Here is a 21,221-nt window from a genome sequence, read left to right as displayed (position 1 = left end):
TTAAAATTTGCAGTCATTATGCATTCTTCATAAGAGTGATTATTTATCTAGTCCAAGTAGTCATTCTACTCTGCACTTGATTTTCCCACTATATTAATATCCTTTCTGAAATAGAGAATACAAACTTGAATGCAGTACTCTATAACCATTGGTTTAGCAAAGACTCTCTTTGAATCCCATCTATGACATATTCTTTTCTCCCTCTCCAGTATCTGAGGTGTTAGCCAGTCTTGTGGGTGGAATGGTTTTTCCTCCCTAGTACTCTGGGTTTTAATCAGGCAAAAAAGACAAACTGATCAATCAGAATGCGCCCAATTGACAGACATATTAGTATCATAGATGTTATTGATTTTGGCCAAGTACATCTCCGCCTCACTCTATAAAATTCATCTGATATTTCTATCATTCTCATAATGCGACCATTCTGAAGTTTTTGATTTCCTTTCTATGCTGATTTTTGCATCAAGCCTTACTTATAGTGAAGTTATTCCATAGATATTTTAATATATGCACCATATGGCTTTCTTTTTCCAAGAGCAGTATCTAGTATGTAGATTTCTTTTCCCTATACAGAACACTTGCTTTCATCTTTTTTGATGCCTAGCATTCTTTAAAGACCAGATGGTATGATCTTTGTTACCTGTATGCTTTCATTTCTTTATTCAGTCTTTCTTCTGATCCAAACATTTGCACTGAACATATGACTGATGCAATTCTCATTGATATGGAAACATTCCTTCTCCCTTCCACTCTAAAATGTTATTCCTTCCTTCTCTAAGCTCTTCAAGAAATGAATTATACAAGCAAAGAACCAGGTGCATCACAATCACCTATCAATGAAATCTCCATCTTCCTTTTTTTCTGTATATAGCCAACTCGAAATTGCTGCAAGCAAATTATCAGCGAACCCACAACTCATTCTGAAAGAACTAAAAGCAAGAAACTTGTATTGTGTTCAAATGGAAGTTGTGGTTATCAGTCTCTTGACAAAGCTACTGAATGTAACTTTTGTCCATGCTTGCTTCCACTGTGGGTCGGTTAAGGATTTTATTTATATATATATATATATATATATATATATTTTGTATAAAGATCAAACATGGAACTTTTTTCAATCCACTTCAAGCCTCCACTAAGTAGGGTAGTGGTCTCACACCTGGCAATGAAATCATCTCCCATCTCCCTGATTTTTCACCAGAAAGGGATAAAAATTTTTTGTTAAAACTATATACCAAACATTTTCCTCTTACAAATGACATTTCTATGATTCTGAAAATTCGTGCTCCAAATAGCTTGTGCTGCCTGTGGGGGGCGGAATTACATTCAAAGGAAGAGAGGCAGAACTCCTTGAGTGCTAATTTTTGAAGACCGGAGAAAGTATCTCCACCTTTTAGCTATCACTGACTGAGCTCTAGGCTATTAGTGAATCAAGCTTTCAGGGTAAGGATAACAGTAAACAAGTGCCATCTTGTGTCCCTAAATTCTGACAGGTATGTCTGAAATAGTATGAGTTGTACAATCAATTTTTTGAGCTGCTTGTTATAAAAAAAAAAAAAAACAGCTTCTGGAAGGAAAACCCAATTTATCTGTGCCAAAGATCAATAACTTGGGAAGTGGTTGAAGAACTAGAAAATGTTCTTCTAGTCAGCAAGAAGTTCCTCTAGAAGTGAACTTACAATTGTCTTTTTGTCCAGATTATGCTAACATTTGTTGCCTTTTTATTCTATTCCACAAATATCTATCCTGGAGCCTGTGAATTAGCTTAAATTCAATCTATTTCTAAGAGTGAAAAATCTTTACCGACAAATTCTCAATTTCATTTTGGTTCTTTTTAAAGGTACAAATCATTAACATCAACTCTACACCACCCTGAAGTCTTTTCAATCAAATAACCACTAGTATGGATTCTGCTATTTCAACAAATGATGTTGCCCATATCACCTACCCTTTGGACAAATGGCAAGGAAAACTTTGGGGACTCAAACAGCTGCTCTTGAGAAGTATTTGATCAATTAACACGAAGTCTTATTAAGCTCCAATCATACAGGAGTTCGCTTATTATGCATTGTGCTAGGGAAGCATTCATAATCTATCTACAGTAATTCTCCCCTTATCCATGGAGGGATACATTTGAAGACCACTTCCCCCCAGTGGATACCTGAAATTGCAGATAACAACAAACCCTATATATGCATACTGTTTTTTTTTCTATACATACATATCTATGATCGTTTAATTTTTAAATTAATGCACAGTAAGAGATTAACAATAACTAATAATAATAAAATAGAACAACTATAACAATATGCTGTAATAAAAATTATGTGAATGGAATCTTAGCACCTCAATTTTTTTTTGTTTCCTTATGAATTCAAAAATTTTCACCTTTTCATTTAAAGGAAGCATATCCAAATTGCCAGCATCACTACCGTTGTGCTTTGGGACCATTATTAAGTAAAATAAGGGTTACTTGAACACAAGCATTACGATACTGTAACAGTCGATCTGATAACAGAGACAGCTATTAATGGGTAGGTAGCGTATGCAGTATAGCATGGATATGCTGGACAAAGGGATGATTCACGTCCCAAGTGGGACAGTGCGAGATTTCATCACTATATTCAGAATGGCACATAACTCATGAATTGTTTACTTCTGGAATTTTCCATTTAATATTTTCAGACCAGAATTGATTGTAGGTAATTAAAACGAAAGCACACCAGTGGATAAGGGGGACTACTGTATCTATCTTCTGACTTCTGCAACTAATGCTGGAATTCCACAATGCTCTGTTCTTCTATCTACTGCCTTCTTTTCTACACACATCTGCAACTAATGCTGGAATTCCACAATGCTCTGTTCTTCTATCTACTGCCTTCTTTTCTACACACATGAACACATCAACAACCATCTGCAGTTGATTGCCAATCCAATATAAACATCTAATAATAAATAGCAGCATTGAATATGCCAAGTTGGTGTTTATTAATAGAAAGAAGCCTAACTCTTGCTAAATTTTTAGAATTTTTGGGGGATTTCCATTATTTCAAATTCTGAACATAAAGTGAAACTTCATGGAACTTTAATCTTTTATTATTATTATTATTATTTTCCTGACACCTCCAAAGAGTCCGAAGACTCATCGCGGGAGGACACCTACAACTGTTTCAACCGCTACAATGAACCTCTACACGAATCAACACCATCTACCACCACCACAACTGTTATTAATCTGTTATAATTAATATGTCTGTAAATTGCATGTGTTCTGAAGGGCCGATTTGTCTGTATGCCGGATGAAAAACCAGAGTTTCAGGGAGAAAAAACCATGCTACCTCCATATGAGATCAGCTAACTCACCTTCGATTGAAATCATCTAAACAAAGATTCCTCCCATTGTGATGAGAATCGAACTTAAGACTATTCCAATCGAAGGGCGCAATGTACCATTGTTCTTCCAATTGCGCTACGGAGGCATTATTTCAAATTCGTATTATAAAATGCAACTGCACTACATTGAAAAATTAATTCAAGACAAAGTTTAATTGATGCTTCAGAAAAAAGAAATTGCAAACCTTCACCATTTCATATTTGGACATGGGAACAAACTGTAATAATAATAATAATCATCATCAAATTCCTGATATATACACTCAAGGGGGTGTATATGATATGATAGTACTAATGAAAATTACATCATTACTAACTTCCTATCAACAATCTTCCTCCAAACCAGTCTGTTACCTGTCAAGAAATATAAGAAATATCAGATCTTATATTTCTATCTTCTAAGGCACTTTCTACTGTATCAATCCATCTATACCTTGGTCTTTCTCCTGCCAACCTGGCAGAGAACACTTGTTTTGCTAATCTTTCCTCTCCCATTCTGTTTAAGTGAGCATACCACCTGAGATTAGCCCTGCTAGCACATTCCTGGATGCTGACAATGTCAAGTTCCTTCCTAATAACCTCGTTTTTAATATGATATTGCCATTGATGCCATCTGTTCATGCCCCTAATCTGTCTCAGGACTCTCATATCTGCAGTCTCTGGTCTTTGGTCAAGTGTTTTACTTCTGACACAGCTCTCAGATCCATAAGTTAAAATTAGCTTAAATACTGTCTTCTTAGCATACCAGCTTTGTTGATTCTGTTGTCTATTTCCATATTTAATTTACCATCTTCACTAAAAATCGAGCCTAAGTAGCTGAAATGTTTCACTTGCTATAGGTTCTCAATTCACAATGCAGTTGATATTTTCAATGTTTTTGCCTATCTTCATTGTCTTTGTCTTTTTAATGCTGACCTTCATACCATATCTACTACAACAGTTACTCACTTTAGGGAATCTTGCAGACTTGTAGCAGATTTATTTAGAAGTATATCATCGTCCACATAAAGAAAAGATTAACATCTCCAATTTTGATATCAGGTTTAATACCACTTTCCTTCATAATGTAATCCATATAGATAATAAATAACAGAGGGGAGGGGCGATAATGTACATCCTTGTCTGACACCAGATTTAACATTTAACCATCTTCCTGTAATTCCTTCAATTCTAACTGCTGACTTACAACTCAAATAAAGACTAAATATCGCTTGATATAATGCTCCATTGACACCATACAACTGCAGCACTTTGCACAGCATCTCTCTTGGCAACTTTGTCATATGCCTATTCCAGATCTACAAAACTTAAATACAGATCTTTGTTATATTCCCATGATTTCTCAACTATTTGTCGTAAAGTGAAAATATGATCATGACAGCCTCTATTTGGTGTGAATCCAGCTTGTTCTTCACCCAGCTTCTCTTCAACAATCCTTCTCAAGTATACTTGCATATATCTTACCTAGAACACTCAGTATAGAAATACCTCTAATTCTCACATTCAGTTTTATTTCTCTTTTTATATGGGTACTATGAGAGCTCTACTCCAATCATCTGGAATTCGTCCCTCTGTCTAGGCCTTCTGAACTATGCAGTGCAGCCACACACTTTTATACCTCCACTTGAGCATTTCTGGTTGAATATCATCTACTCATGCCGATTTCCACATTTCAGGCTTTTGGTGGCTATTTCAAGTATGGATATGTATTCCTGACTGCATGAATTTTTTTTTTTTTTTTTTTTTTTTTTTTTTTACCACTGTACTGTCATCACTTGTTTCACTTAACAATTTTTTGAAGTAATTACTCCATACTTCAAGGATATCTTTTTCTCCTGTTTTCATGTCACCTTTATCATCTCTAATTCCTTTTACAGCATTCTTTCCTCCATTTCTCAGTTTCTTCAACAGATATTCTAGAGGTTCTAGAAGAATCTTCAGAATATCTTGCCATATTCTTGATATTTATTTTTTATGTTCTTACCAATGTCCTCCCATGACTTTTGTTTAGCTAGTTTTACATTGTGTTTAGCTTTCTTACATTTGTCTCTGTATTCTCTAAGAGGAAGTTGACTTATTTGCCAGGAACGTTTGATATGCTTTCTTCTTTTCTTTCACTGCCACTCTACCTTCCTGTGTCCACCATGGAGTTCTGAATTTTCTATCCTTGCAGACAACCTCACCACATGCTTCTCTGCCTGAATCAATCAGTGTTTTCTTCAGGGCTAGCCACTGAATCTCCTAGGTTTGGTTCCTGTTCTCAAACTGTTTCATTTTTTCTTTAATAATGTTTGTGTATTTTAGTCTACAGTTCATATCTGAGAGCTGATCAACTTTTATTCGCTTTAAAACTTTTTTATATGTTCTTCTCAATAATGAAATTCAATTTTATTCTACTCAAGACTAAATAGTGATCACTTTCAATTTCAAATCCTCTATACATTCTGGTGTCCTGCACCAGGGAGAAAACATCACTATCATCAATAACGTAGTCAATGAGACTTTTCTTATTCCTAGCCTCTTCTCTCCATGTGAATTTGTGCACATTTTTATGTTGGAACATTGTGTTAGTAATAACCATTCCATGTTCTGAGCAGAAATCCAACAGGTATTTGCCATTATTATTAGCTTTGCTCTTTTCTCCAAATTTTCCCAAAATATTTTTGTATGCCTGACAATCATTTCCTACTCTGCTATTTAGATCCCCAACAAGAACCAACTTTTCCTTTTTCATTATGTCAGTTGCTTTCTTTAAAGCCTCAAAAAATTCCTCTATTTCTACCTTAGTAGAACCTTCTGTGGGACCATAGGCACAAATACGTCTCATTGTCCAGTTCCCCATTTTGAGATTTGCCCATATCACTCTACTTGAAATTGCCTGCCATTCAAGAAGATTATCCTCATATTTAGTGTTGAATAGTATGGCTACTCCTTTTCCTTGATTGTCATTGCCTGAATATAACATTTTGTATTTATTGCTCTCACCAGTTTTTGCCTTTTTTGTTTCAGTCACCCCTATTATATCAATCTAGTACTTATCCAATTCCTCAGCTAGCTCCATTTCTTTGCCATTCAGACTTCTTATGTTGAGAGTACTGATCTTGAACTCTGGTGATATTGAGTTGGGGTGAATTTTGGGATTTGTTCCAGTAGCTGGATTTTCACTGTTTGCCCTGATTCCCTGGTGAAAACAACAGGGAATCACGGCAAACAGTGAATCATTTAGGTTTATCATTTAGGATAAACTTCAAAAATAAAACAATTATTGATTTTTTTTTTTCACTGTTATCTATTTTGTCAGCCATTTTCCATTTCTGTGAAAATTTACCAGTATATTTTTCTCATTCTGTATTCTAAAATATATATTATATATATATATAAAAGACTGCCAAAATAGGATGATAGAAAATCAGCTTGGCAAATATATATATAATAATAATAATAAACTAATGCCTTATATATATATATATATTTTTTTTTTTTTGCTAATACTTTTGAAGGCTGAAAAAGCAATATTCAATTAAATATTATAAATATGTAGAATTTTTTTCATAAGTTAGGTTGGAACAAAGGGAACTAAGTTTTGTACCACTTTTTTCTATTATTGAAATAATGAAATGTTCTATTTGTCAAACTAAAATATATAATTTACTGATAACTAAACATACACTGTATCATCATTATAGCACGTTTCATTATTTTACATTTGAAATCCAAGATGTTCCAAGGACCTTTTAGCATATTAGAAACTTCAATGTAAATCACACTTTTATATCATACAGTTGTATGTAAAAGAAAATTTTCGTTTACAACCATATCACAACCCACTACTCATTGCAAGAAATTCTTTCCAGTATCATAAATGAAATAATGACCCTGCCATAGAAACTGACAATTAGAATATCAGTTAACAAGTCTATTTCTCTGAGTCATCACTATTATATATTAATAGTCAAAATTATTCTAGGACATTAATTCTGAGAAAATTTAGAATAACTGAGTAGTCACACATTCTTTTCTTCTAGTTAGTGTTTTTTCTATCTAAACAATGCAGGAAACATTGAGAAAATTTTCAGGAAAGCTTGGGACAGATGTGATTATTAAATAGATATTTCATGAGATGAATGCCTTACATAATAATATGTATGGATAAGCATGTAATATAGTCAGTCACCTCATGAAATATATGCACAATATTTACAAAGAAAAGAGTTCACTTTTAAAATGAATGTATCAGCTGGATAGATCAATCAATGGTGATTTTCAACTGGCTCTGCAAGATAAAAGGAGCAGTTTATGAGAGAATAATAAAGAGAATATCTATGAGGATAAATCTGAAAGCAAAGGAACTTTTTTTAAAAAAATTAAATGTAAAAAAGTAAAATATATAAATTTTCAGATGCAGTCCTATTTGTGATTTTCCAAGCACTTCTTAAAGCCGCCCACAAAAAAAAGTTTCTTCACATGCATGAACTCTGACTTCATGCAAAAAATGCTATTTTGTAAGAGGACCAAAAACAAGTAATAATCATTTGGGCGATATTTGAATATGAAAGGCAGGCAAAAAAGAATTTCAAATTTAAGTTCTTGTTTCAAAGGTTGAGCTAAATGAATAAAATCAGGCTGTCATCTTTTTTTTTTTTTAATCTTCCTTTTGTATGTTAGGCATAGTACCTTATTAGGACCAAATAATGTTGCTTCTCTGACACCCAATAAATGGTTATAATAGGACAATTAATTTTCACATTATTATGTCTATAAATTGCATGTGTTCTTCTGGCCAATTTGCAAGACGAAAAACCTGAATCTTCAGTAGGAAAAATGCTGTCAGCTCCATGGGAGATTAACTCACCTTCAGCAGAAAAGGCCTGATAATGTCCTCATATCCTAGATGGGACTCAAACCAATGTCTTTCCAACCAAAGGATACCACTAATATTCACCGAGCTATGCAAGGTTCATTTTGAGAGCAAGCTTCCATATTTACTACAAATAGTAAATTTCCGTTTGTTTTTCAAACTTACCATCAGTCTTACATTTCTTTCATTTTTGCTTAGATAGGAGATGATTTTCAACATCTGGTGTGAGACTATCCACATGATTCTTAATGGAAGCTTAGTGACATGAAAAAGTTCCATGCCTAATCTTTAAAACGTTGCTCCCCAGATTTCTAAATCTTTATTCCCCCCACTCCTCCAACACACACACAGAGAAAGAAATATGTCAAGGATTTGCAACCTTTCATGGATACAATTATCATAAAAAATTACACTACACTATGTTTTTTTTTTTTACACATACACACATATTCTGAGCTCACAGTTTCATTTTTTTAAATAAAAAATACTTGTCATTTTCATCAAGATTATTTCTCATTTTTTATGAAAAAATGTTAACATAAAACTAAAGCGTAGTGGCATAATAATCACTTCTAGCGCATAGTCAATCTACCAATATCTTTCAATTCCTATTTCAAGAATTTTCACCTAATAGGATCGTATTTGATTACCAAATACTCGATCAAAATTTATGACTATTATCTTAAACACCAGAAAACCAATTCATCTTCATGCTCATAATTATTTATGTGCATGCTACTACTGTTGATTATCGAGTTTTGTTCTACTCAGCTACACTAGATGAATTACTCCTAAAGATAAATAATTTCTATCCTGTATTAAGTTCATCTTAAAAAATTAAAAACACAATATACTAGCTAGCCTTGAAAGTAGATGATGCCATTTATTTTCAGTGTGGCAGATCCACTTTCACAGGCCATTACATCCATATTGACATAATCACTGAGCATGGAAATGTGCAGTAGTCAAAAAAAAATTTTTTTAAACAAAATCTACTTTGCCCCACATTTTAAAACACAAAATTCCACAGCATATAGTTATACTCCAGAGTTATTAAAAAAAAAAATATATCAGAATGGGATGATGAAATTGCAAGTCATTCCACAAGGTTGCCACCTCAAAACCAGTCAAACTTACTAATTTCTTCCTTTCTTTCAGTATTAAGTGGTGATCAGCATTCATTTTCGAAATTATGGATTTTACAACTGTGTAAAATCAAAATCCTAAATCAAAAATAACAATTGTAATACTAAAAATAGGGCATCATTGTTACTGAAAGAAAACTATCTATAAGAAAAAATGTTTACTCATGTTATCTTAAATTAAATTTGGCTTGATATAATTTATAATTTTTTTTTTTCACTAGAGGTCATGCCAGTAGAATAACATGTGATCAAATCATTGCTCTCTAGCTTATGGTTCGTAATGTAACTCAGCTTGTCTTGTATATTTGTGTATGCTCCAGATGATCTTGATATGAAGATCGAAATGTCGGGATAATAAAAAGAGTTAGTTATAACACGGTTGTAAAATCTGTAATTTTGAAAATGAATGCTGATCACCATGTAACACTAAAAGAAAGGATTATGATAATTCGTGGAGATTTGACCCACAAGCGATGCAATCAATATGGTAAGCTGAAGATTCATGTTTCTAATTTGATCAATCGGGCTTTTTTAAAATGGTGTAGGGACAGCAATATCATTCCGAATTGCATCAGGCTAAAGAGAAAATTCACCTCAACAAAAGCGCAACGAATATACCTCTGCATGGAAAAAGCACTACTAGGAGAACAGATTCAAGCTACCAGAAAGATCTTAGCTGCTACAAAAGGAAAAAACAGAACTTTCAAGCAACATAAACGCAGATATCTGGATGATCCTGGAAAAGATTACGGAAAACACAGCAAACCACACCCTCCAAACAAAGAATGAAAACCTAATTTCCAAATTCCAAAGACTAAAAGATCGACAGAACCAGTCGCCCTATTCAAATTTCTCCATAGTGAACGATAACAACCAACCAGAAGCAAGAAACAACAGGAGCCACCAATCGCCTACAGGTAACATTAACATTGTTAACCTATCCAACCACGCTTTAAACAAAGACAAAATCTCGATACTAAACAAAGGTTTAAATTATGCTGTAGCACCTAGATCGATAAACTTGAATTTATTTGTAATATTGAAAGAGGCCTAAGATTGATCGCAAATAATATAGCAGAAAAATACGTTTAGAAACTGCCAACATTTTAAATCATAACAAGACAATAACAAGCAACCTAACCAAACACGAAGTAACAGCAATGAAATCACTAAAGTCAAATCCGAACATCTTAATAACTAGAGCAGATAAAGGAAGTGCCACCGTTATTTTAAAACCGAATCACTTATGTAGAAAAAATGAATCTGCTGGTCTCAGACAATAACACATACCAATTAGTTAATTGCAACCCAACCAATAGAATAAAAAATAAAACAGAGAAACTACTTAAGTCAATTACCACATGGCCCGAATATATGGTCAAAAAATTTTTGCACTACACTCGTTCTCCACGAATTTACAGACTACCGAAAATTCACAAATAAAACACACCGCTAAGGCCTATAGTTGAAGGGATAGATAGCCTGACCCATCACTTAGCCAAAAAATTAGCAGCAACACTCAGTGCCGCGCCATGGGTAGGAGGTGCCCTTGTGGAAGACTTTTTTCAGTGCCTCCATAAAATAAGCTTCCATGAAAAATTTTTGTGAAAAATTTTGTGTTAAAAGTACAAAACAGTTTATACGCATACATAAAAATAAATGTTATTTAACAGTAGTAGAACATTGTAATCACTGAAATTCATTAATAAGGAATTTTTAATAATAAAAATTTTCAAAAATGTTTATTTCTTGATATATAACTACAACAGAATGTGTGTGTGTAATTAATTTTTTAACTTGGGGATACTGTATATTAGGGTTACCAATATATATATATAATTATAAACAAAAATTACTTTTATTTTAACATAAAAAGAAATATTACATAACAAAGATAATTTGGAGATATGCTTTTATCTATATAACAATTAGGATAAATGTAAATTTATTATAGATGTTTATCCATCTTGCTTTAGCTGCCACAAAATTTTTAATAATATCTTTAATGTCTAATGAATCCATATTATTTTCAATTGATAAATCCATTAGATGCTCTCCAGACATTCTTAACCACAAATAATTTTTTTAAGGTCACTACCCAGACCAGTTTCGACCTTTTTTGAGGTCTCATCAGCGAGTAGGTAGACCTAGTTAATACCAAGTTTGTAGCGAACAGAACTTACATCCCTTCTATGAGAATTGCCAAGAGGTGTTCTATTAAATTACTAATTATAATTAAGAGCCAAAGGCTTCAATTCGGTAACATGAACATATTTAAGTTAAGGGATATTATCCCATACTGTTTCTTAGCCGAATATTCGGCTAAGAAACAATATGGCATAATATCCCTTAACTTAATTATGTTCATGTTGCCGAATTGAAGCCTTTAGCTCTTCATTATAATTAGTAATTAACTACCAAATTTAATGAATGAGCAGCACACGGAATAAAAAAAAGCACTTGAATTTATTTTCAGGATTTTTTTTCTGTAGTCCATTAATGTTTATCTCGCATATTTGAACAGTTAACATAAGCTTGGCTGCGTAAATCTGAAATGTTAATATTCATTCATTTTAAATAATTTTTTATGAATTGAAATAGTCCTTACCCAGTGGTATCTTCTACAGATTGAAAACCCAAAAAATGTTCATGAATTTCTGCTATATTTGTATCTTTATTTTGATTAACAAATCTAATAACAATAGATAATTGTTCTGTGTGGCTTATATCCGGAGTAGTGTCAAGAATTAATGATAATATTTCGCCTCTTTAACCATTTCTAAACTTTTTTGTTTTATAGCTTCAGAAATTATACGGATGATTTCATTTTGTATTTTATCACCTAAATAATGAGCAATGTTCCTTTTTTGTGATATTTGGATGCGATGCAAGTGTTCTGCCATTATTGAATCAAATTTAGCGAGTTTCTACTAACTTTAAAAAATTGCCATTATCATTTTTAAAAAGTTTCTGTGAAGAACCTCTAAAAGCTATACGCTGTCTTGATAAATATTGTATTATGTAGATTAGCCATTCTATAACAGTTTGCCAATATTTTTTCTCAGTATCATATAATCTTTGTTGTGTGCAATCAATAATGCATTTCTTAATCAAGGACATTTTAAAGTTCACTATATTTTGAACAGTTTTTAATGTGCGCGGAACTTGTCTCGTGTATTTTTAGTATATGATTCAAATATTGCCAACCGTATTCATTAGTAAGTTGGGAATTTTGACTACCAAATATTTTTCAATAATAACAGAAAACCGAATTTCGCGATTCTGAATAAACTAAATAACTTCGTAAAAGTTTTTCTCCATTTGCTAAAGTTCGATAATAGTATGAATCTGAAAACTTGCAGCTAGATTCATCTTTGGGAAATTCTTTATTAACTACTTGATGCAGGCAATGCTCAACTAAATAATCTCTAAGTTTGGTAGTTATATGATATGGCCAAGTACCTGGATCATTAACATTAAAATTTAAAGTCAAATTTGAAGTTTCGTGTTTCGCTGAATCGGAATCCAATATTTCTTCTGCTGCAACTTCTGTAGACAGTCCAGTTTCATTTTCACATGTAACATTTGTTTCTTCATAGTTATCTTGTGTCCTCTCTTTTTCTGTAGTAAAACTACACGGAACTTGCTTCGTCAGAACTTTGTTCTTCATTTTTTATATGGTCCTGAAGTTAAAAATTTATTCAGCGATCCAGTCAATTTTTGTTCCAGTTGTACTCGTTGCAATTATCTTTTGCTGTTTTGTGCACCAGATAACTTCTTTGGTTTTTTTCCGACATCTACAGGGGTTAACATACTTGGTTAGACTTTAAAATAAGAATAGCATTAAAAGTTGTCCATCAAAATAAATAATAATTGCTGAAATTTTCCCTTAAACTTATTTTTTAACCCCTGTTATTTTTAAGGTGGATGGCCCAAAACTGATTTTTTACTACATAATTTGATTTTTCAGATGTTTTGAATAATAAATATGCTTACATTAAAGGTATTTTTTTGAAAATTAACATGTAGAGATATTAGGCACTGATTGATTTCTCAGTGATATTTAATATTTTTTACATTAATGGTAATTGTTTAATAATTAAGAAATTTCTAGAATATTAAAATTATTTATTAAAGAAATTAGTAAAAGGATCCCAACCCCAATGTCTTCCAACCAGAACAAGAACAAATATATATATAAATCTCTTATTGAAAATTATTTTCTAGATGTCTACCCAACATAAGGTAAAAATCTTTTGTTTTCAAAATAAGATAACTAAAATGAAACAGATTTTCAAACTTAGTAAAAATATAATAGACATATTTACTTTATGTGAATAATAACCCAAATTCACAAAAACAAGTCAAAAATTGTCCAAAGTCACTTAAACACAGAATACGCAATACACTCAATATGTTTCACATTCAAAATTGAAATGACGCTGAAAAAAATGTAAGAAGTGCATGTTTGGATAGACGTTATTTTGTCTATCCAAATTCGAAGCTGAATTTAAGAAAACGAACATCATACTATACACCTATGTTTCAGACTAAATATTTGGATAGATCAGTGTTTCTGAAACTTCAGATATCTGTGTACCCCTTCTTTAATTTTCATTAATACCAAGTACCTTTTCAAAATAATAATAAATAAAAATATATTTCATTGTAAATGTCTGTTTTATTTGAATTTAAATGTACATTTAAACAAAAAAAAAATGATTTATTTTTATAGAACAAAATTTATAAATATACTATACATTTTTACTTAATATATATTATTTATCATCATTGAGACAAGTGAAATTGTCTATTTCTATATCTGCTATATTGCTCTCTTTTGTGCGTTTTATAAATCCAGTCTTTCATCAATGATCCATACTTAAGAATTTGAAAGCTAAAAAAATTACTGTATTTACTCGACTATAACTTGCACTTTTTTCCCTAAATTAAAGCTAGAAATCGTGGTGGAAGATATATGCAGGGATTTTCAGAAACTAAAGTTTTCAGGAAAAAAAAAAACCGAAAATGGGTATGCTTTACCAAGAAGCTTCTATTCTCCATCACTTCTGTCCCGGAGAGCGGTTTCCTTGTGTGCAATCAAAATTATCTATCCAAATAGTCATCTTCTTTCCCATTATATCAAGCAAAAATTACCAGTAATTTAAGACTTGAGATACGTAATGAACAATCCTTGACAAATTACTAATGAGAAGTGAAAGATGTGCACGATTGTAGGCCAGTAGAGAAAAAGCAACTATTAAGAAGTGCATAATTGGTGCGGTATTCACAAAAGATCATGCGACCCAAACAAAACAAGCTGACAATTGAATTGAAATGCTGATTCTCTTAAACCGATTTCCATAATATCTGAAATGCATTCACTATATATTTCTTAGTTTTAGCACGTTCATGATGGGGTAGTGTCAAGCAAAACCATATGTTGCACTTGCAACATGTGGTTTGCTCCAATCTATACAGCAGAGGAGATGTGATTATTAGTTAGTGTTTATATATTCCCAGTTGTCTCTAATTGCACTATTTGTTGAGAAATATATTACACAGCCTGCAAATGTCTGTGAACCTTATTCAGTGACATGATAAAACTAATTGTTTTTTGTGTTTCTGCAGTATAGTTGCTGTTGTGAAGGGCGTATTGTTTACTGCAGGGAGTAAAATGTGAAAGTCGGGGGCGATAGTGATTCGCAATTTGAGTAGGAGAATTCATGCATAATATAATTTAATATATATATAGACTATAAAAGTTTATGAAATTCACATCATATGATACTTTATGGGTTGTTTCCTTAAGTATCTAATAAGTGGGTTCTAAAATGTTTAGTTTTAGTATGTATGACTAATTTTTTTATTAATAAAATATAATAAGCACATATTTAACTGTCAATGGGAACTGGCACCTTTTTTATTTGCTAAACTAAATGCTGTATTTTTGTAAAATATCATGATGCCATAATACGGCTGAATGAGAGCCCTTAGGCAGGCTGCCTCTATGCTACACCCTGTCGACGGTATGAATTCACGGTCTGTCTTAAACTAACAATTTCCACTAAAAATATAATAAATAATCGAGAATATTTATATAATTTTCGCTCAGTCAATGCTTACTCTGTGAAATAAAATCTGTGGTAATATTGATAACGTTTTACTTCAAACAAATTATAAAAAACTGGTGATGTATTGAGTTAAAAATGTTGTTAGATTATTTAGAATTCATCTACCTAAACAAACAACACAAATGCATACAGTTTAAAATTGAGATTGAAAAACAGAACACTTCCGTTTCTAGATACACTTGTCACACGTCTTCCTTCTGGCAATTTTTCCTTCACGGTTTACCAAAAACTGACACATACTGGCCAATATATACACAAACTCCTACCACCACCCAACACAAAACTAGGTGTCATCAATACTCTAAAAAAACAGGGCTCTGAAAATCTGCTCCAGTGAACAGGCACTGAAAGACAAATTTAAAGTGATCAGCAATACTTTCCCAAAAAAAAATGGGTACTGCCAAACACTATTAACAAAATTCTCTCTAAGACCTCAATAAAAAACAAAGACAAACCAGACTACAACACAACTACAACCATTCCCTACATTAATGGAAAATCAGACAAAATAAACAGAATACTACAAAAATACAACCTCAAAGCCACTTTAAACCCCCTGCAAAATTAAAAAGGCTTACTCAATTCATCCAAAGACCCACTCCCCCAGCTGGCCCACCCTGGAGTATACTGTATTCATTGCACCTATAACATACCATATATAGGAGAAACAGGACGCACAATTCCTTTCAGACAAAATGAACAAAAATGACACATTAAATATAATAATTATGGTGAAGCTGGCCTTTCCAGTCTACATCACACCAAAACGTGGTATGAACACAAATTTAAGGGAAGCCTGTGAGATCATCAACCACCCCAATCTGAACAATAATGAAGGTCTAAAATTTCCATACATATGGAAGGCATATATTCGACTCACAGAACCTTCCTCTCCAGAATATGTGATTTAGGATCCAGGATCCTAAATCAAAAATAATAATTATAATACTAAAAATAGGACATCATTGTTACTGAAAGAAACTATCTATAAGAAAAAATGTTTATTCATGTTATCTTAAATTAAATCTAGTTTGATGTAATTTATATATATTTTTTTTTCCACTAGAGGTCATGCCAGTAGAATAACATGTGATCAAATCATTCTTTCTCTAGCTTACAGTTTGTAACGTAACTCAGCTTGTCTTGTATATTTGTGTATGCTCCAGATGATGATCTTAATATGAAGATAGAAACATCGGGATAATAAAAAGTGTTAGTTATAGCACGGTTGTAAAATCCATAATTTCGAAAATGGATTACTAATTTCTTGTTCTCAAATAAGAACAAACAGGTTCTGTTATCAATCCTAGGTATATCAAGCTTATACATTTTATCATATTTTGGTCAGACCAGTTAGTGCAAAAACTAAAGAAGACTACATCAAAATGAAGAAACCACAAAAGTCTGGAGAGGCACAATCTGAATACCAAACCTGCTATTATTACTATACAGAAGCAGTCACATATATTATTTGTTCAAAGAAAGTTCATGAATTATCCCAATTTGAATAAGAAAGAAAGCCTAAATATTTTCAAGTGAGTAACAAATGATCATACAGATGTGAATAAGCTTTTTTCTTTTTTTTTTTTTTTTAATGGATTCTAAGTTACGATAATGCCTTGTTCTGGTATGTAAGAATTGCTCTGGATCAGGAGAAGATTGTTAAGTATATTATTCTTTTGTTTACTTAAATATAGGTCTACCTGTTCCTCTTTCTGTACTGCACATGAAATAAAATAATTATTGCAAAATATTTGATTAAGATGAACTAGTTTAATTAGTATTAAACTAGTTCATCTTAATTTTATTGAAAACAAAATAATTATATCTGTTATAGGCATCTTTGAAACTATATCAGAAATTTGTATATCTACATTTCTAATAGAGACAAAAATGTTTAAAATGTTATTCTGTTCAATTTGAACCATTGTTAGTTTAAACAGATCTCACTATGGATTGGCTTGTTTATGTCATATGGATATTAAAGATGGTAGCAAGAGTTAACGTTTAAGTATTTGTTGGTGTGTGTGGATTTTATATTATAGAGAATGAAAATTGTGTTTTCTTTTTTTCCCCTTTTATTCTTTCTTTTTCTTGGCTGGTGCATAAGAAGGAGTGTCTCCTTGCCATGATTCTTGGGAACAAGGCGAAACCTTGTTCCCACTAATTCCAATAAAACTGAAACTTTTATATATATATATATATATATATATATATATATATATATATATATATATATATATGACAGAATGATCATTGACTCAGTTAACATACATAGTTTTATGAAAAAAATTGAATGACTAGAACCGAGATTTAATTAAAAAGGTTTTAATATAAACACACTACTAGTTTCGGCCTGTAACAGCCTTCTTCAGGTGACATTATAAAAGAAAAAACACTAAACATTGAGGGTTAAAAGACTATGAACAACATAGACAGTCTTTATACATAATTAGCATTAAAACGTTGTAGTTGTATTTGAAGCTGTTCTTTCATTTGTTGCATTGTTGGGAGAGTGCGTGCTTGCTGCATCACGTGAACGCCAGTACATGATTACAGCTGAATGACTATCCGGGAGGTTGTAGCTTAAGTTGTTATTTAGATGAACAGGATTGAAGATGATTTCTCTCGATTCCACAATTTTTCTCTCTATTTCGTCACTGCAATGGAAGATGTTTGTAGATTTTTCCCAGCAGACTTTGTGACTTTGGTTATCATCATTAGGATTAGCCGAGAAGAGGATATGACTTGATAATGCACTTGCTCACTGTCTCTTGTAAGTAATGTCTCTCATGTGTTCTTCCATACGCATTTCGACAGATTTGTCTGTCTGCCCGAAATAAGGAATATCGCAGTCACATAATATTTTATATACGCCAGGGTATTTGAGTTGATGATGACAAGGTTTTGGGTGGCTAATTAAGGAACGGATCTTTGGAAGTGGAGTGAACAAGGTTCTGATATTGTATTTTTTTAGAACTTTTGCTAATTTATGTGAAACAGTACTTATGTAAGGAATAGATATATTGCTTTTGAACCTATTTGTTTCTTCTGAGTGATGTCTGGGAGGATTAAGAAGGAATTTGTTAATGATTTTCTTGGAATATCCATTAACTTCGAAAGAAGTTTTCAGATGGTTTATTTCTGTAAGCAGTTCATTTGGATCATCAAGAAGAGAACGGGCTCTATGTCCCAAGGTGGAAATTATTCCAAGCTTATGAGGAGGGAAATGATGGGATTGACTGTGCAGATATCTGTTGGTATGTGTGAGTTACTTCAAATTTCAAGATAATATATACAAACAAAATCATGGACTGGCTATGGGTAATCCTTTATCTCGTGTTCTTGCAAATATTTACTTAGAAGATTTTGAAACCAAGGCTATCTCTTCCTTTATTTTAACACCTAAAGTTTGGAAACGTTATGTGGATGATGTCTTCATTGTTTGGAGCCATGGACATGAATCCCTTATGGTTTTCCTCGAACATCTCAATAGCCGACATCAAAGTATTACGTTTACTGCTGAGCTTGAAACGGATAATTCCTTGCCTTTTCTTGATGTCAAACTGACTCGCTCTTCTGCTGGTAAACTAAAAATATCGATATATAGAAAACTCACACATACCAACAGATATCTGCACAGTCAATCCCATCATTTCCCTCCTCATAAGCTTGGAATAATTTCCACCTTGGGACATAGAGCCCGTTCTCTTCTTGATGATCCAAATGAACTGCTTACAGAAATAAACCATCTGAAAACTTCTTTCGAAGTTAATGGATATTCCAAGAAAATCATTAACAAATTCCTTCTTAATCCTCCCAGACATCACTCAGAAGAAACAAATAGATTCAAAAGCAATATATCTATTCCTTACATAAGTACTGTTTCACATAAATTAGCAAAAGTTCTAAAAAAATACAATATCAGAACCTTGTTCACTCCACTTCCAAAGATCCGTTCCTTAATTAGCCACCCAAAACCTTGTCATCATCAACTCAAATACCCTGGCGTATATAAAATATTATGTGACTGCGATATTCCTTATTTCGGGCAGACAGACAAATCTGTCGAAATGCGTATGGAAGAACACATGAGAGAGGGACATTACTTACAAGAGACAGTGAGCAAGTGCATTATCAAGTCATATCCTCTTCTCGGCTAATCCTAATGATGATAACCAAAGTCACAAAGTCTGCTGGGAAAAATCTACAAACATCTTCCGTTGCAGTGACGAAATAGAGAGAAAAATTGTGGAATCGAGAGAAATCATCTTCAATCCTGTTCATCTAAATAACAACTTAAGCTACAACCTCCCGGATAGTCATTCAGCTGTAATCATGTACTGGCGTTCACGTGATGCAGCAAGCACGCACTCTCCCAACAATGCAACAAATGAAAGAACAGCTTCAAATACAACTACAACGTTTTAATGCTAATTATGTATAAAGAATGTCTATGTTGTTCATAGTCTTTTAACCCTCAATGTTTAGTGTTTTTTCTTTTATAATGTCACCTGAAGAAGGCTGTTACAGGCCAAAACTAGTAGTGTGTTTATATTAAAACCTTTTTAATTAAATCTCGGTTCTAGTCATTCAATTTTTTTCATAAAACAATATATATATATATATATATATATATACATATATATATATATACACACACACACACACACACACACACACACTATAATTTAATTAAAAACCCTTCAAAAATCATAATAAAAAATTAATTAAAAAATTTTTCTTTGCCATTCTATATAAAACAAAACAGAACCCACATCTATGAAATCACAGCTCATTAAACTGATAAACAGAAACACACCTCTACAGTGAGACAGATGATATGCAATGTTCAATAGCAGAAAGTTTCTTGGATGAAATTTTTCAGTAAGTTTTTGTAGTTGCTTGGAGGTCAGTCTTATTTTTGGAAGGAGAAAGCTATCGAACTTTTTTTGGCTCTCTTGTTGGTCATCAGTGTGTGTGACAAATAGCAAAAAAAAAAAAAAAAAATTAATGTCTGATGTGAAGAAGACAGATTCTTGATATTCTTCTGAATGTGGGAAAGAGTGAGTCATATAAAGCAAGAATCAATTATTTCCTATTTCAGTTTTGACATTTCATTAACAATATAAGCATATAGCTCAAAAGAGAACAATAATGACTTCAGTTCATGTGGCTCATCAATTTCTTTCAGACTTTTGCATTATGAGTTATTATGTAAAAAGGCTCTGAAGCAACTCTTTCATCAATGTTAAGGATTTCTTCTTCAAAGAATTTTTGAAATGGGACTGGACAAGCTCCTCCACATCTTCCAATGTCACATTAAGACTAAGATTAGCTTCAAGTTCAGTTTCTGTTTGATATTCAGCAGGTTTGAATTCCTTTAAATCCACTTCATTGATTGGGCAAAGTTTGGGGCTACAAATTTTTCTATTCTGTTACCGACAATTTCTCACTCATTCTCTCATGGTTTTTCCAGTGTTACCTATAGAATCTCTTACATTATGACTTTTCAAGAATTCTTTTAATGTCAGCTTGCCTTCTCCATCTGTCACCATAAAACATTGTTCAAACCTGAGTTTTTATGACTGCATCTTAAAATCTTCAATGGCATTAGGATCCACTGGGTAACATAAATTAATTCACAAACCCATCTTGGAAAAAAAACAGGCATGGGTGATCTATAAACATGCA

At 32.5% G+C, this 21,221-nt stretch overlaps 1 protein-coding gene across 4 annotated transcripts in view; it reads right to left on the bottom strand.

Moving 5' to 3' along the window:
• The window catches only part of LOC150103997 (uncharacterized), a 72,500-nt gene that overhangs the window by 9,874 nt on the left and 41,405 nt on the right, over positions 1–21,221 (bottom strand). The window contains exon 5 of one of the 4 annotated variants that reach the window (XM_090396669.1): positions 7,025–7,663. The exons of the other annotated variants lie outside the window; for them this stretch is intronic. Within the exon in view, the coding sequence (XP_090252795.1) occupies positions 7,641–7,663 (23 nt within the window). The 3' untranslated portion in view covers positions 7,025–7,640. Of the gene's footprint in view, positions 1–7,024; positions 7,664–21,221 lie in introns of those variants that run through there. 4 annotated transcript variants of the gene reach the window in all.

The sequence above is a fragment of the Typopeltis vanoorti genome, chromosome 8 (assembly GCF_054136105.1).
Source record: "Typopeltis vanoorti isolate ZY-2024b chromosome 8, IOZ_Tvanoo_1.0, whole genome shotgun sequence".
Classification (NCBI taxonomy): domain Eukaryota; kingdom Metazoa; phylum Arthropoda; class Arachnida; order Uropygi; family Thelyphonidae; genus Typopeltis; species Typopeltis vanoorti.
The sequence above is the reverse complement of the archived record's forward strand: the minus strand, read 5'-3'. Positions and strand labels throughout refer to the sequence as shown.